The 17,974-nt window shown below is 46.7% G+C and overlaps 1 protein-coding gene across 1 annotated transcript in view; it reads left to right on the top strand.

Moving 5' to 3' along the window:
* The first annotated feature begins 3,905 nt into the window (after positions 1-3,905).
* The window catches only part of POU3F1 (POU class 3 homeobox 1), a 15,873-nt gene continuing 1,804 nt past the window's right edge, over positions 3,906-17,974 (top strand). Inside the window, exon 1 of the mRNA XM_085311111.1 lies at positions 3,906-3,962. Coding sequence (XP_085167237.1) covers positions 3,906-3,962 — 57 coding nt within the window. The remainder of the gene's footprint in view (positions 3,963-17,974) is intronic.

Raw genomic sequence — 17,974 nt, 5'->3', positions numbered from 1 at the left:
CCCTCATACAGAAATCCTGAATGATTGTTAGTGAGCTGTGAGTAGTTTGTCCAAATATAAAAGATTTTGTTAATAGATTTCCCAGTAATTAGATATTGCCAATGCTACTTTTTACTCGAAAGTGGCTTTTCACTAGTATGTGAATTGTTAGACCTTATTTTTATGCATTTGCTTTTGCAGTCATTTATATGGTGCAGATTTTTTTCTCCGTGTGGTGGATGCCCTTTTCATTCATGGTGTTTGTGTCTGTGATTTTAGGAGTGTCCTAAGATACCTACCTTGCTCTTTTCTGGAGACTCACTTTTGCTAGAGGGAAATGTGTGATTCACCGGTTTCATAAAGATGTTAAATTTTGGGCAAAGAACAAAGGGCTAGCCTCAGAGAAAAGAGGTCTATCTGAACTAGACCAAAAGACCCCCCCACACACACACTCACACCTTTCCTGTCTGTATTTTAAAACCATCTCATGAAAGTTTATGGTCACAGTAGTGTACAACCCAAGGATGAGAACAGACCTGTTATGAAAAAGCCATGGGAACAAAAGTAGAAGACCCAGTTCAGCCAGAGAGAGAGGCCTTCTGCAGCTATAATAAAGGCTTGTTTTGCTCTATGGGGGAGTTTAATTGCAAAATGCTTAGCATAGGTGAATCATAAGGAACCTAACCATAGGAAGAGGTTAACCACAGTTGTAGCAGAGGTTCATCTGAGGCTGCAATAAACAACCTTTTGGTGGGAAGAAACCAGTAGACTCTTCTCAGCTGCAGGAGCTGCAGGACAGGCCCATTCCAAACACTCCAAGGCTAATTCATGAGTCCAAGGCAGGGATTCTTCTCCTGATATTAGATAGCTGATTTAGGAAATAGCCACCTACAAGGTCAGGAGAAAAAATAAGAAGATGTTTAGTGCTAGGAGGCATTTTGTCAAGCTGCTGTGGCTGTAACCACCAGCTCATCTCCCCTGGGAGACAGTGCTTCATGGTAAGGCATGCCACAACTGTCGTGAAACCTAGGGATTAGTAGGAATGAGCACATTCACCATACTTCTGTATTTTTGAACAAACTGATATATTCTTAAATAAATGTGGAAGCACTGCTTCCTGCATCCTATCAGGAGTAATGAGCTCCAGCCTTATGCTGATTTTATGTTAGGTCCAAATACCTTTAATTATTTCTGGTCAGTCTAATTCAAAAGTGCCTGTTTGCTAGATGTGCCTCTTGCTTAATTCCTGCAGCACAGAAGTAAAACTTCAGACTGAATGAAAAACTGAACAGAGGCGACAATCCCCATCAAGCAAAGCTACACATTCAGTGTCATAATTCAACTCAATTAAACATAATTTTTTTGGCTGCCATCTACAAGCTGATGACAGGAAATTGGATTTGACTTACTACAATACAGAGGGGCAGTTTGGCAAACATACATTTTCAGCTAAAATCATTAGTCAGCTAACAGAGTAGAATTATATTTTCATTGAAGTTTACATTACCATTTGGTTTACTTGCTTTTGCTGTCTGGCTCCATCCATCACAAGTGTAGCCAAGTTCTAATTCTTAACTGTTTAAAGATACTCATTCAGTCCCTTGAGACATAGGCCAGACAATTTTTTGAACAATATTCAAAATATTAGTGAGGTTCATTCTAACTGCACAGAAGGATCTATATTGACATCTCAGTTTTGGTACATTTTGTGTTACTTAGGTTTTAGATCGTATGAACTGGTTTTCTACATGATCGTATTTATGTTGTCAGAATATCTAGATATGAAATATTAAAATTAGTACAAAGTCAATTCATATGGCAAAAAACCCAAATATTCTTTGGTTGTAAGTGTCAAAATATTTTTAGAGAAATTCTGAACTCTCAGAAGGGCAAGCTGAAAAAAAACATTGAAACTATTCCTTTCTCTCAAAAGGTTTGTTCATGTTCCCATCCAGCTGTAGCCAGAAGTACTTAGACTGTCAGTTGTGGCTTTACTAGAAGGCAGCAGAGAGGTTCGGGATAGCCCTTTAGCGGGCTGCACAGTCCATACACTGCCTCAGCGCTGAGTTCGTGTGTAGTTTGCACTTGAGCAGAGCCCCACACTCAGAAGAAATCACAACTAGTATTTACTAGTAAATGAAGAAGTAAATGAAAAGGAAAATGCTGGGGGCAGAGAAGCCCCACGCTGAGAAGACCTTCCCTGGAGAAATCCTTTCAATCCATGAACCACCTTCTGTTTACAGTTTAAGGTTATTGGGAATAGAAATTGGGAAATTCTGCAAAGCGTGAAGAATAATGCAGCTGAAGCCTTGCTGTTTGCGATCAGGTGAGTGGAAGTCCGAGTGGACATGATCAATTCAGTGGAAGTCTAACTGAATGTGCTCATTGTGGGGGTAAGGAGGTGCCTTAATATGATTAAAGGGATGTGAGACTGAGCATGATTTATTGAGAATAACTGAGTATTCAGTATTAGAATAGGAACAGAGGTCACTTTACTTAGATTAAAACACAATGGCACCTGGTGCTTGCTGCAAATACATTTTTTCCGGAAAAAATATTAGAAACAAACTTTTATTACCTCTTTAGAGTGTTTTATGAATAACATCTTTGCTTGTTTTAAAAGAATATGTTAAATGGCCAAATGGTTCTTGCAGAATGTGATATCTGTTAAACTACCAGTGTCCACACATTTTCCAGGCTGAGGTACTAGGTACACCATTCGGAAAACACCAGCAGATAACTAGCAAGTAGAGGATGCTGGGAAAGACTACTCAGTCGTGCCAAAGGATCTGAGCCAGGCCCTTTTGCTACAGTCATTCCTTGCAACCTTTCCTGCTAGCACAGCACCTGATTTCCTTGTATTTCCTGTAACTGAGTTTTTAGTCTCTCTCTGCAGGAGTCTGTTCTATGCCAGTAGTTTTTTATAACATTTTTTTTTCTGTGTCTAGCCTAAACTTTTCCTTCCTTAGCTCCAGGTCAGTGCTTCTCATGCTGTTGTCTCCTGCCACTCCCTCTCCTCACCCTGCTGTTCATTTCCATTAACTTGAAGGTAATTAGAATCTCTGATCCTGTCCCCTGAGTCTTCGCTTCTCCAGACTGTAGCTCAAATCAGACTCTCCTGCAGGAAACCCCACCAAAATCCCCAGATTTGGCACATGTCTTTTTGGGACTGCTTTTGCTTTTGTATCTAGTTCTCAGCACACATTTCTTTGATATTACAGTGTTATAATGCTGGAAGACCCTGGTTAAGCAAAAACAGAACTAGCCCTCCCTCCCTCCCTCCCTTCCTCTGGGGGTTCTGGGTTATTACCAGAGCTTTGCTCAGCTGAGCACATGGAGCCATCAGGTCTCTGCCAGCATTCCTGCCTTGCAGCTTCAAAATTCTCATGCCATTTTAAAAGGCAGAATTAAGGTAACTCGTATGGTCCCAGCAGCTCCCCATCCCGGCATGGCTGCTCTTCTTTCAAAGTTAGAAGATGGCAAGTCTTGCTCTCCATCTCTGCTCCCTGAGAGGAGTAAAGCTGGAAATCAGACCCGCATTGGGTCAACTCACAGCCTGGTGTTGCCTTGGCCAAGCTGGCTCCTGGGGGCAGGAATAGGCCACGCAGGTGCCATCAGGGGATCCTGGGTGGGAACATGGCCCTGAGGCTGCTTCCCAGTCAGCCGCCAGTCCTGCGGAGTCGCTTCTCTTTAGCGTTATCTGCTTTCTTTAAGTTTGTTGCATAGCATTGTATCAACTGCTTTACTGGAATCCAAATGTATTCTATATCATCTGCAAAAGCAGTGTCTCAGACGAAGAAATCTTTCAGACTTCTTTATAAGGGGCTCTCAGACTGCTTTGCTCTGTGTTTCAGGACTAGCTCACCCTAGCTGAGCGTGCCCCGCTCCTCCTCAGTGGCACTGGTGGCCTGCAACCACGTGTGCCCATGACGGGCTCCTCTGCTGAGGGGCTCCTCCTACCAGAGGATGGCCAGAGGATTCAGGTCAGCAGGGTGCCCGGGTGCTCTACTGCATTTGAAGAATGGAGCAGCTCTTTGGACCGCTGCTTCAAAACAGCTTCTTGAAAAGCTTCATCATCCCTATCTGATGCAACAAAGAAGGTACCTAACCAGCAGAAAAAAAGAAGAATCACTTGTCTGTTGGTTTGACATAAATAGCTCAGGACAGCGGCAAACAGAAGAAGCAGCCAAGCCTGTTAGACAGTTAGCTGGGCATAATTTCCTGGTGTGAACTTGAACTAGCTGTAACTAAGGGTCAGACTTCAGCCTGTTCCAGACAATCCAGTAACAGAAACTATCTGAAGAATCCCACAGACTCACCCCCATTTTCCAGGCCAGCATTTCTTCCAGCATACACAACCCTGCCCAGGAGGCTAACAGGGTTACGTTATCTGGAGTTTGCATCTGGACATGAGGAGGCAGGTGCTGGAGAAGACAGGCAGGCACATGAGCAGTTGCAGTTGGAGGCAAGAGCAAATGTTCCAGCTCTGCACACTCAGCACATTGCATCTCATCCATGCAGAGCTGGGGATGCTGAAGAAGTGAGATGAGGAGCAACTGGGGATGTGGTGTAGGGCTTCTGCCAAACTGAGCTCCAGGAGTCAGGCAACAACGCTGCTCTGTGACAGACTGTGGAAGGGGAGTGTTTAAGCTGAAATTCAAGGAATGGTAAGAAAATAACAGTGGGAAAAACGAGCCTCTCAGACTGCCATTGCTGGGCAGTAGCTGCGGCTGTGGTAAGAGACCTCCGCAGCCCTTCGATGCCTGTTGCCCCGTTATGGAGATACACAAGTCTCAGCAGACCGGCACTGGGGGAGGACAAGCAGCCCACAGAGCTGGGCCTTGGTGGGAGCCAAATGCCATGTGGCCACCCTCTGTTTGGTGTGGTGTAGCCTGGCCAGCAGAGGCTAGCAGGGTGTCCCAAACCTGTGCCTCTCCCCAGGGGCAGCAGCAGGTGGAAAATGTTCTTCTTGGCATCACCAGGACTGACATCAGTCTGATGGGATAGCAGCCCCTTCCTTCTCCCACTAGAGGAGAGAGGGAGAGGAAGAACCAAAGCCATGGGCTGCAAGTCACAAGGCACTGCCAGCAGCAGAGGATGCAGCCAGCCCAGGGCAAGCATGCGGTGGGAGAGCCTCCCCCCACCCCCAGCCAAGATGGGGTGTCTTCACGGGGTCCCTGGGCAGCCAGGCTCTGCCAGCTCTGCTGTGCGAGGCACCTCAGCCCAGCCTGACGCTGGGGCTCTGTTGTAGCTGAGTGTTAATCCTCCAGATGGAGTTTCAACAAATAATTAGAGAAAGTTGATACAATTTAAATGAAGGGCTTAATGGCAGCACTGCCTGAAGAAGAGGCTTAGGCCATGATTGGAGAATCATCAGGTGAGCTGCAATGGAGACTGTGGCTGTACTGGGAAGTGTTGCCAACACAAATCTTTTAATAGTCTTTGAGTTTCTGCAAGGCCTTAAAATCAATCAGAGGATTAACTAAGCAAAGCTGTTTTTATGATACATGATCCTACTTCATGCAATTGGATCTAACTTTGCTTAGGCTCCTAATTGCAATTTGGCTTACTAACGCTCCGCCTGCGATTTGAGGAGTGGTTCTTGTTGCAGAGTGACAAGCAAAGCTCTGCCTGGCTCCCGCAGCTGCAGGCCTGGTGTGCTCGGGAGGGCTGCCAGGGAACAGCAGTGTGGCCTTGCTTGCACGAGCTGGTCACTGCCCTTCCACCAGCTTCTTCCCGAAGTTCAGTGTTTCTACAGAAGTTCCCTGATGCAAAGCCACTAAAACCTTCTCACTAGCTACCAACTTCGTGTGGCTTTTGTCTTCTAATAATGGCATCTAGAATTCACATCTGGAATAAATTGGAAGAGATGTTTCCTGAATGGATGAATCTTTCTTCTGTGACTTCCTTCAGTTCTCAGGTTACCACTTTCCAGGTGTCACCAGTGAAGGAAGTGAGGAGAGCCTCCCTTAAACCTATGCTGCTGGCTCCTGGCAGATTGATACTGGAATTCATCTGATGACATCAGGAGCAGGTTTCAGAGTGCTCAGTGTTTCCCAGAACAGTGTGCTCTCCCACAGGCGACACTCTTCTGTGTTGCATTCACAGTTGCTCCTAGGGACAATTGGGGAATGAGAGGTGTGGTGAGGTCTCTGACAGAGGGGTCTGAGCTCCCCCAAACGTGCTATGGCTAGTAATGCACAGGTAAGCAGGATGCTTGCGCCAAACTTGGTAGACAGTCGTAGTGTCAAAGTGACATGCAGAATAATAAAATACTCCCTCTGGAGCAGAGTGGTCTCTCAGCATATATCAGACACATTTTTTCTCCCAACTAGATGCATAGTTCCTTTATTCAGTTTTCCGGCAATTCTGCTCTGCCCTTTTTTCTCAAGACTCACTTCCACAGTCTGTGGTCAGGATCGTTCAATCCAGTGATCTGAAATTCATGCAAGCCAGCTCGCAGTGCAATGTAACGCAAAGTGATGCCCGGCTGCTGATGTACCCAGCTCTGCCCTTGCAGCATGGACATGAAAGCCTCCCGGCTTTGGGCCTGTCAGCTGCCAACAGCTCATCTATGCAAATCTGCTACAAGAATATGAGGTCTATAAATAATAGACACCTTGGGTCCGCATGTCAGTGCGAGGCAATCCATTATCTTGCTTGAAACACATCTGGTTGTATTTCATGTGTCTCTGTGAAAGTTACCAGGGAAGGAAAGTGCTCAGTAGAAAGTCCAACCTTTGGTCACCTTTCGACCTGAAGAAGAGTAGAGGGGAAACTTTTTTGTGTTGGAACGGAAACTTGCTCATGGGAATGTGCCAGGAAGCCAACTCTTGGAGTTCCCTTTCTACCAAGGTGCCTCACAAGAAATGCTGCTGCTTCTCCTGGCTCCTTCACTGGTTACCTCCATACCCTGCTCTCTCATAAGAAACGTGAGGAACCTTGTTTACTCCCTTTACCCAGCAAAGTGCTGCTCTAGGTTTTAACAAAAAACAAACCATTCCCAACTTTTTTCCACCTTTAAAGCACTCTAAATTGAATGTATTCACTTCACAACAGTCTCTGCTCTTGGGAGACACATCTCTCCTGCCTGCTGCCTTGGGTGGCCCAGTATTCTTGGGAATAAGAGCCACGTGCAACACAAGTCTGGTGAAATTACTAAGTTCACTCTGTATCCTAGCTCTCCAAACATTTCTATATCTGGAAAGGATTCAGAAAAGGGCAACAAGGCCTATTGGAGGTATAGAAAAGCATCCACACAAGGGACACTAAAACCTTCTCACTAGCTTCATGTGGCTTTTGTCTTCTAATAATGGCATCTAGAATTCACATCTGGAATAAATTGGAAGAGATGTTTCCTGAATGGATGAATCTTTCTTCTGTGACTTCCTTCGGTTCTCAGGTTACCACTTTCCAGGTGTCACCAGTGAAGGAAGTGAGGAGAGCCTCCCTTAAAGCATCCACACAAGGGACAGCTCCACAGACGGGGATTCTTCAGCCTGGAAAAAGATGCTGAGGGAGATGATGATAGCCATCTCTGAACTTGTGAGTAATGAGAAGGAGTCACCTAAGTCACCTAGAGGTGCTTCATTCACTGGCTCTGGAGACCTGTGCTGCAGAGCATTGGGGATGCCGCAAGTTTACATGAATTAAAGAAAAGGAAAAAAAAAAAAAGAAAAGAAAGATGAAGTCCTAAAAGGAGAAAAACTAAGAGCTACTGAATAACAAACACCACTTCTGGCTCAGGGAATCCCTGCAAACTGTTGGACTCTGGGAGAAGCATCGCTGCACGCTTTGTCCTGTCCTTAGCAGCCTTCCCTGTGCTTCAGTCCCTGCACAGAGTATTGCACTAGCTGCATCTTTGGTCCCACCTCCTATAGCTATGTTCCTGTGCCACCCCCCGCCCATGATTTCCACTCCCTATCACCTTTTCTAACACTCACAGGTTTAGTATTCCAATTAAGTCCGGCACTGAATATATTTTTGCTTTGAGATGAGTATAAACAATTCTTTGTGAAAGCACCTTCTGGCTTCCTGCACAACATTCTGAAAAAGGAGAGCTCCTCCGACAGCCTGTAGATAGTCTGGCAAGTTGTATAAATAGTAAATACATGGTTCTGAGAACTGAAATTTCCCTTGGAAGCCTGAATCGGCTTGGTTATCAAACAGTTGCTTTACATCTTATTAGCTGTTCCTATTTGTTGATAGAAAAATGCTCTATTGTAGAATGTTCATTTTGCTCCCCGTTCGCTTCTCACCAGTGCCAGAAGTGGCTTTTGGAGACCCAGCCCAGCCTGTTGAGGTAAGGTACTGTGGGTGTGGCTGTAAGGTGGTCATGGGGGCACTCAGTCCCCTGGGCAGCCCACTGCTTGCCACTGCGGCTCTGGAACACCGGTCCAGGGGCTCGGTGCCCACCAGCCTAAATGCCACCCACTTCTGAGAATGCATTTTTGCAAGTTTGCCTACAAGTTTTAGTTGCTTCTTTATCCAGGGAATGTAAGTTTGTGCCTTTTTGGTCATGCTTTTCCAAAGGCCAGCATCTGCCTTTCCTGCAATTACAGCAGAATTTTGCGCTTCAATTGGATGCAGATCTTCGAATTGCAGCCACCAGAGGTAAAGGACAGTGTGTGTAGATGCATATGCACTTTGTGTCCCCTCCGTGTTGCTTCCCTTTTACATTCAATTCACCTTGCCAGTCTGTACAGAGACTTTGCTAGTTCCAGCAAACTGGATTAACTAAGAAACCAATAGTGCCAATAACAGTGCATTTGTTCGTTAATACAAATTCTCATCTTCAGAGAACCCTGCAAACTATAATTACTCCAAAGCATCCTAGAATGCATCACTTTGTAGCAGTTGCTGGGAATATATTATCCTTATATGTAAAACAAAGAACCTGGAAACTGTTTTCAACAGGCAAGAAAAACAGGGAATATTTTAATCAACAAAACCAGGGGAGAGTCTTGAGATGAGTGAAGAGAGGAGGGAAATACTGGGCTGAATGCCTGATTCCTAATCCCTAAACTCTTCTGCTACAGTATTGTGACAGCCAGGAGGAAAAGCCTAATACCGTAACTTCTTGCCACCAAGAAACTATGTATTAATACAGTACTGCTAAGGTAATTAACCAAATCAGACTTAGTCCAGTGCTGAAAAGAATTTCTTCCCCCAGGGATGAGCAGATGTCTCAATCTAATTATACACATTATTTAATCAGAACCAGAGGTTGGGGATCTAATAAAAATACTGCCTAACGTGGGAGAGAGAGGTTGTAGCACTGAAGCAATGCAGGCAGAGGGGGAATACAAGTAGCCAAGCTGGTGCAGCTCCTAACACTCATCTGCCTATTTGTCTGCTCCACTAGAAGCAAGCCCTCAGAACAGGCGTTTGGAAAAAGAAAAAAAAAAACACCTGTGAAGGGAACACATTCTAGCGAAAGTGTATGGTGCCTGGTACAGAAAGAAAATTCTCCTGTAGCTGGAATTTGGGCTTCACCTTCCTCCGGTGCCGACCTGGAAACAACGGCTGTGTTTTGTCTCAGGCAGTTAACAGCCTTAAGTGTTACCATTTTGTTAGCCTTGTTTTACTATTACTTTTTTACTATTACTGTTTTAGCCTTTACTATTACCTTATTTTGCAGCAAAATCCATAACAGACAGCTAAAACCTGCCAATCGTTGCACGTGCATGCAGCTAATGGCACGTGCCATTGCCAACATCAGGAATGCACTGACTGACTTCAGGGAGAATAGTCACGATGTTTGCAGAGATAGACAGACCCCCATGAGCTATGACTTGTATGATACACAAGTGCCTGAAAAGCAAGCAAGAAATCCCTCCCATTGGGAAGCCACGCTGCTGGCACCAAAAGCTAGAACAAGGAGGTGCTGCACAGTGGCCATCACAGCAGGGTGCACGTGCACACACGCATGTCGCAGCCCCACGAAGACAGAGGGGCTTGCTGGCCCCTCCATTTCAGTGAGGACAGTGTCACGTTGCCTAGCGATGGGTTTCTAGCTGTCCCGTCTCATTAAGCTGCTGGAGCAGCGCACACCCACAGGGGAAGAGTTGGGAGGGAGTGCCGGCTCTCGCTGCTTTAATTGGCCTCTTGCATGTGTGCACACACATGCACTGCAGAGCAGCTTCCAGCATTGCTGAGCAGACATCTGGCAGGCAGCAGAAGGAGTTAAAATTGTATCTATGCAGTTGACCAGTCATTCATTGCCCTGGAAGCTTTTCCAGTGATAGAGTGTGGACAGCACCCTCAAAATTAGGATTCTGCCTTTTTCTAGCTCCGGGACTCCTTTTCCCATCATTTGTACTGCTGCATTTAAACAGGCTTAGTCATGAGGACATGAGGACAGGCTCCTGCTCTGCTTCTCAGCCCACTGTGATTGCTCGCGGGTCCTCTCCCGTGGCCTGCAAGTGAGGACCGCCGGCCGCCTCCAGCTCACCCACGGCGCAGGAGCCCAGCTGCTCTGGCTCACAGAGGTCTCCCAGGTGCCAGGCGGACCCAGGGACCCTCGGGCCTTTTGGGGCACTGCCGGCAGATTTAAATGCCAGGTGGCGCCCATGCATGCTTGCACCCATGGCTTACCCCGTCCCCACTGCCATGGGATTTTGTGGGAGTGAATCCACCTGAACGGAGCTGCATGAGGAAAGCAGAGCCTCTGTAGCCCCAGGCCTGGGGGCTATCTGGGCCCACAAGTGTTGCCCTCTTCCGAGTAGCGAGGGAGAAACCAGAAGTGCTGCGTGCAGAACAAAYATTTTACTTGCAAATCAGTGGAAGTCCAGAAAGATTTAGAAGACTGTTTTCACTGGCCAGCTGATAACCTTGCCAGCTGGCTTTTGTTTTTAAGCTGCCACCAAAAAATTTCTCCTTCTGCCATTCAGACACATTAAGAGTTTCATAGCTTATGATCACATTGATTAAACAGAGACAGAGGGAAAATGCCCTTTAACTGGAGATTTCCTTTAGTGAAAGAGTTAAGGTCAGTTAAATGTATGCATATTTTTCTTGAGTAGTTTCACTGAATCATTAACTTTCTATTTTGTCTAGTCTAAATACATTCATGTTTTCTCTGCTGCATGTGTGTGTGAAGGGGTGAGCACAGCTAGAAGCAGGCAGCCTTCGCTCAGATCCTTCCTTCTGAAGAATAAAGCAGCTATAACAGCTGAAATGAAGAAATATGGCATTTGTGAGCACATAGTTGCAGATAAATGGGTTGTGATACACTGAGGTGCAAGCGAAGAGGGTGGGAGATGAAGAGCACAGGCTGCTTTGGTTTGGACAGGTATTAGTGCTGTTCTTCCAGAATCTGCCCCACAGAGTTGAATTTGCAAAGTCATGTTTCTCTCTGTGCATTGTCCAAGTCTGCACACAAAGCCACTGTGTGCAAAGCCAGGCTGATCTACCAGTACCTGCAAACTGCAGAATGACAAGTTGAGCATAAATCAGTTTGCTCTCATGTTAACGTTTTTTTCTGTGAGGTTGCAGCTATGCAGAAGCAACTGAAGCCGAGCTGAGGTGATGAAGCTGTTGAAAGTCTGACCCTGATTATTAAACAACACCCATGCAAGGTAGTGTTTGTCTAGGGGATTTGAACAATTCTGAATTGCCACACCTCAATCCCCCAAATGAGAATTTACTGGACAATAGAAAAATGATTGAGAGAAAGATGAAATGTGATTATCTGACCTATTTTTATTTGCTTCACTACTTTGTCATGTATTCTGACTTCTTTAACTAATCTCTTAACAAGAACTCCTCAAAGGATGGGCGCACTCCCTGTGCTGGCAGTGGCAGGTTCCCCCTTCCTGGTCGGCCAAGTGGGCCAGGCCGGCACCTCGGAGGCCGGTCTGCACGGGAGCAGGCTCTCCTTGATCCACCCGCAGTGCTGCTGCAGCCGCAGACTGCGACAGAGGCCGAGCAAATCTCCCATGCCGTGGCAAGAAATTGTCTGCGGGGTGTGAGGAGACGCTGACCCGACWGCGTGGGACTGCGGAGAAGTGTTCAGCACAGCTGTACAAGTGACGGAGTGACACATCGCTGCACCGTGACTCAGGAGAAAGGCCAGATCCTGAGGACCTGCTGACTGCAGTGGGAGTTTGTTGGCCCACAGTGCAGCTAAACAAAATACAAGAAATACAAGCCGTGGGACAGATCACAGCTCAGATGAGACGGTCCTGTAACCAGTCTGGGAAGTGCTGGGCCCACGCCAATGAGCTAGTTGCAATACACAAGGAACAAAGACAGATTTGGCTTTGAACTGTGCTGGCCTACATCCAGAAGAAGACTAGTTGCTTTTCTATATGCAGTGTAAACAATACACCACATTTATTACATTGTACCTGTTCCACACCAAATAGCTAGGTTATCTACCTGAGGAAAAAAACAGCCGCTTTGTGCTTGCAGAGGCCATAGGTAGCATTATAGCAGCAGACCCCGCGCAAGGACATGCCTGTGGTGTTGTACTGGGCAATGACAGCTAGCTTGCTCCTGTAACAAGGCAGGAGCTATTCCTACCCTCTCAGCTGCGTGGCCCAGTATGATAAGGACAATCTGTGTTCAGGCCTCTGACTTCTTAGAAACACAGATAGTTTATGAAAAGGAGATTGAACTGTTATGTTCCAAGATTGGCCTACGTAAAATCAGCCTTGTGGAGCTGTCAATTAAGTCACTGCTAGTGAAGGTTTCTCTTCCAGAAACAGAACTGGGCATGATCTGGATTCTGTCACTGTAGGTCTGGTGGTGGCTTTTTTAAAATCCAGTCAACTAAAATCTGTTCTCCCTGAAAGGTGAAAGACTTCAGGTTTGGGGTTTTAAGGAGCAGAAAAATGAATGTTTAAGATGAGATCCAGGTTTTGGTGGTGATGACAGTGTATGGCTAGCGGAAGGATGGTCTCTCAGTCTATTGTCACTGGGAACAGTAGAGACCGTTCTCTGTAGACAACATTTCTCCCAAAGGCAGGGGCTAGTGGTGAAGAGGGACCATGTCTGGGGGAACAGACCTCCTGGCAGCACGGAGTGGGGCTGTGCTGCAGGCAGAAAGCAGACGTGGAATTAATGCTTCTTCCTATCCAAGTCTGTGGAGAGTTTTTTCTGGCGTCAGCRGCAACAGGATCAGAGCAGAGTCTTAAGGCTCTTCCCCTGGAGCTTTGAGGAGTTTAATGGGATAAAGTCTAAGTTGTAATTAATTGGCTTCTTCTTCTCCTACAGGAAAGAGTTAATGAAGGCAAAGCTTGTCKGGCCGAGGGGCTGGTATGGCTCCAGTGGAGCTATGACTCACACCTTGAGCATCCTGCCAAAGCACAGGACAGGCTCCTCCACCTCAGATCTTCTTCTCCCCACAGGGACAATGTGAATTGGTCCAGCATCATGGTTGGAAAGGTTTGTCCCATGCAGCACTTGCTCTTCACTCTCAGCTCAGTATTATTTGCATGCAGAAGAAACCTTGCCTCATTGTCTGTCAGACAAGATCCTACGTGTTTAGCTGCATTATGTTATTTCTGCAGTGCTGACCCCTGGTAATCCCATGAGGGCTCTCAACAGGACTGAAGGAGGTAGAGGTTAGCACAGTAATTTAAATGAGTAAGGAAATGGCCAAAGGAAGGACAGGAAATTAATTGATGGGAAGTAACCCACAAAGAGAAGTTACTAGGTAAGTTGTTCAGAACAAGATAAGTCCTGGAGTTGACCATGTTTGATACTTCTTATCACTGAGCTCAGAAAGAAGAGCAGAAAAATGAAATATGCTGATGGCATCGTCCTTACAAAACAGGATTAGAAAAATAGGATGAAGCTGAAAACTGGAGTAATAAAAATGTGATGAATTTCAGTAGTGCAAACACTTGATAAAAGCAAGAGTTACTACTTTAAACTAGGACTTTACCAGCTGGAAATGATGGAATGAGAGATTTCTCTTTACTTACATCTTTAATCCCGGAGTATGGAGCCTTTGGCGTGGAGCCACTGGGAAGAAGGCAAAGGCAACCACTGGATGCTTTCTGTGACAAGGCTTCCGATGGATGGAGGAGAGCACTCATGCTGTTGCACAAGGCCATAGTGAAATGCCATCTGAAAGTGCACAAGACTGTGATCACCCACGGTGGAGAAGTCATGATTCAAACTGGGAGAGGCACAGAGACGGGTAGCTAATCTGAGGAAAAGCCACTCAGTCATAGAGAGTAATGCTAAAATGAGCTTGGCTAGCTGAACCTGGTGAGACAAAGGCATGGAGAGGACATATCTGCTAACTATAAATACAGCACAGGACAAAATACATGGAAGGAAAAAAGCTCCTTTTCCTTTTTTTAGCAGACAAAGCCCCACGGCACTAGAATGCTGGTAGATACCAGCATTTCTATGATTCCATATTCTTATTTATTTTATACACACATTCTAATGAAAGAATTTGAAATGAAAGACACACACATGCTTAAGAAAGGTCTGGCAGTGAACACGTTTTTCTTGAGCTGGAGGTGAATTCTGCAGTATTTTCCCCTCCTTCGTTTGACTGACCTCAACCCACGCTTTGCCAGCCACTGGGAGTATGCAGGACCTAGAACATGTTCATTGCTAAGCGTCTGTTTCACCAAATAGGAGTCACAACGTTTTGTTCCTAAAGACTGGGCAGTAGGTTATCAGGCTAAAATTGAAGAATGTAACAAATGAGTATCAAAAATTTGTGTTTTTCTTTCCAACAGTCATCTTTTCAGAGACAGCTTGTTTTCCACAGCAAGGAACTGTTTTTTTTATTCAAACCATTCAGCAACATTAGCATGCTTGGTGCAGATCTATACACTGTCATACTTCTTATCTCAAGGACAGCACCTCTGGCAGCAAAATGCCCCATCCATCACATGGGAATATTAGCAAGTGGCCAGTCCTCTTGAATGTGAATAAAGCCTGTGACCCACTGGCTTCTTGCCAAGTCAACAGCTTTCCAAAGCTGTTCCAGATCTCTCAAGGTGCTAATACAGACTGTTTCTTTATGGCAGCAGGCATATATGATTAAGGAATATTATATTCGTGAAAAGAGCTAGAAGAGCTGAAGGTGACTTGACCCATGTGGGGGACTGTGGTACCATGCGTGTGCTGGAAACATTGCTGAGCCCCGGGTGCAAGCGTGGCAGCGCGTGGGCACACAGCTCCTGTGTAAACGCTCTCAGAGGTGATGCAGGGAGGAGCACTGGTGTATCAGACTTATTTACTCCTGCATGTGCTAATCTTAACAACTCTGGTGTGCGCCTGTGGAGGAGTGCAAGTGTACCTCCTGCTTCCTGCTGTTTTCCTTGGCACTTTCAATCCCCTGGGGCGAATCGCTGAGCTGGAGAACTTTAGAGCTGATAGAGCTTTTTTAAGTGGGGATTATGTAAATGCATATTATGGGACTTTCATAAATAGGGATTATTTGTCGAATACATTTGAGTGCTTACTTTGGAACCATTAAGGTCTGTTGTGTAAATAGGAATTTAGTAACTGCTTAAACTTGATTTCATTGATTCAATAAAAGACCACAACAGCATTTTTGTTTTCATTTTGGCCTCATGTGCAAATATTTGGGGACAAWTTTCAAATAATTACAGGACCCTGTATGGCTAAAGCTAATCATACTGGCCACATCTGCACATCTGTATTAGCCATTCTCCACAACTCATTCTTTCACTCTTCCTCTCAGGTTCTGTGTACTGTAGCCTCAGCCACTGACATGTTAATTATCACTCGCTAAGTTAAGAATTTGTTTGCAAGCCCAGGTGAGCAGAGTAAAAGGATTTTTTTTGCCAAAAATGCCAAAAGGTACAGCTGTTCAACAAGTTGTAGATTTTATTATCCGTGCTCTAGTCCTTGATGAAGGATGTTTCAACAAAATGCTAAAGGTTTTGGGAAATGCCGCATCTCCTCCGGAGGGGACTCGGAGCTTGTTGGCTCCTGCAGAGGGGCAGCTAACGCTGCAGCCCCAAGGGCTGTGCCGCCCCGCTGGAGATGGCCGGCTGGTCCTGTGGGAGGCTCCGTGGCGGCATGCGGCCCCCTTGCTGTACATGGTTCCAGGGCCAGGGGCCTGGAGCTCGCCCAGCCCTTCAGTCCTCCGCCAACCCCAGGCCCAGCTGCATTAGGCAGTGTTTGAGGCTGCCACTGCCACACAGAGAATGAATTGTATTGAATGTTGCCCATGGGGCTGTTTATTCCTTGAAGAGGGGATGGTCTGCATGCCAATATTCCTAGTAAGGTATAATGAAGGAACTAGCATTTGCTTGAAAATGTGGATGCTCTCCTGCAGGGATTTGCTGGGTGATATGGCCATGGAAAAGCAATGTGAAAAAAAATAATAAGAAAAGCAAAGCTAGTTTCAGCATAGTGGAACACCGAGGGAGTTCTTCAAGCAGCTTGCTTCCCCAGGAGCACACCTCAGGGCAGGGACACTTGGAGCATGGCTGTGCACATTGGGCTGCTGCAGTTGCAGGGTCGCCGAGATGCCTTCACTCCTCCCTGCAGCTTTGCAGGATCAGTGCTTGCCTTTGCCATCAGCTCCTAGGTGCTGTGGTGATGGTGCTGTGCCCACTGCCTGGTGCCTCTGAGCCCAGGATTGGTGAGGAAGAGGTTAAAGGGGAATTTCTCATCTCCCTCAGCTATCTTAAGTCTTTAAATGCAGCTTTTATTAAGCAAAATGAGCACAGAGCACWATTTCTGCACAATACCTTGGTTTGCAAAGATCATTGGATCAGGCATAAACCAGTATTAGTGTCTAAATGGTCTGTGATGGGGACTTAAGTTATCACACATAATATATTTTCTCCTTTGGTGGATTCTGAAATAAACAAACAAATAAAAGTTTGAAATGAGATCCAGTCCTCAGCCTTTGGAAATGATTAATTTCTACTAATGATTTACTGATTTACACACAGTTTGTTTTACATAAAGTTAGAGCAGGGCACATTTATTCATCATAATTCCCTTAAAAATTGATATAAATAGAAAAAGCAATTGGCTACCGAAAATTTGAATATTATGGCACTGCATCATGGAAAGCTGACGTGAATATGCATCTGGGTCAGAAAAAAAATACACAGAAAATGCTTATCCAAGTATGATATTTTACAGCATGTCACTGAATTCTCAGGAAGGGTTATAATTGTTACAGACACATGCAGTGTTTGCAAAGGATTCGGGGGGGGTGGAGACAGCATTACTTTCCTAATGAAATATATTCCACGATGCATGAAACCCAGCTCTCCTGCAGACTCCAATCTCTCCGTGTGCTAGCTACCTGATCAGGGCTAAGGGGGCAGGGACAGGAACCACTACACATTGTTCTATAGCGGAAAATACACTTTTTCCCACCCAGACTTGTGGGAAGCGGCATGAGCAATGCAGAGCTGGAACATGATGGAGCAGCGAGGGGCGTCGCGCCAGTGGTCTAGCCCATGGAGGCGATGCCCTGGCACGGGACGTGGGGGCCTGCAGCAGGCCGGTAGCAATTCCATGCTGCTTGCTCAGCGGCCCTTAGCAGAGGCCGCTGCCTCCACGGCCATGCTCCAAGCAGGAGCGCAGGGGGCGAAGACGCCCGTTTCCAGTACTGCTGGGTGCCCCCCCCGGGCCGCAGACCCCAGTGAGCTCCGGAGAAGGGCTCATTTGGGAGACACCGGCTGCGCTGCTGCCTGTCGCCCTGGTCCCGGCTCCTCCGCCTCCCCTCCACCTTCAGCAGCCCTCGCACGGGCCGCGGGCAGGGACGCGCAGGGCGTGGGAGCCAGTGGGGTGTGGGAGGGGACGGGGAGGGGGCGGGGCGTGGGAAAGGATGGGCATGGAGTAGGCGGGGCGTGGGAGCGAGCAGGGCGTGGGAAAGAGTGGACGCGGGAGGGGCGTGGCGTGGGAGCGGCCCCGCGGCGGCACGTGCCCGCGGAACGGCGGAGCCCGCCGGCGCCCCGGCCCCACACCGCCTCGCTCGCGCCCGGCCCACGTGGCTGGTGGCAGTGCGGCATGAATGAACCGCCCTCCG

Source organism: Rhea americana, unplaced genomic scaffold (genome assembly GCF_003343005.1).
Source record: "Rhea americana isolate MKP2758 unplaced genomic scaffold, rheAme1 scaffold_331, whole genome shotgun sequence".
NCBI lineage: Eukaryota > Metazoa > Chordata > Aves > Rheiformes > Rheidae > Rhea > Rhea americana.
This window is presented reverse-complemented; position numbering and strand designations above follow the sequence as displayed.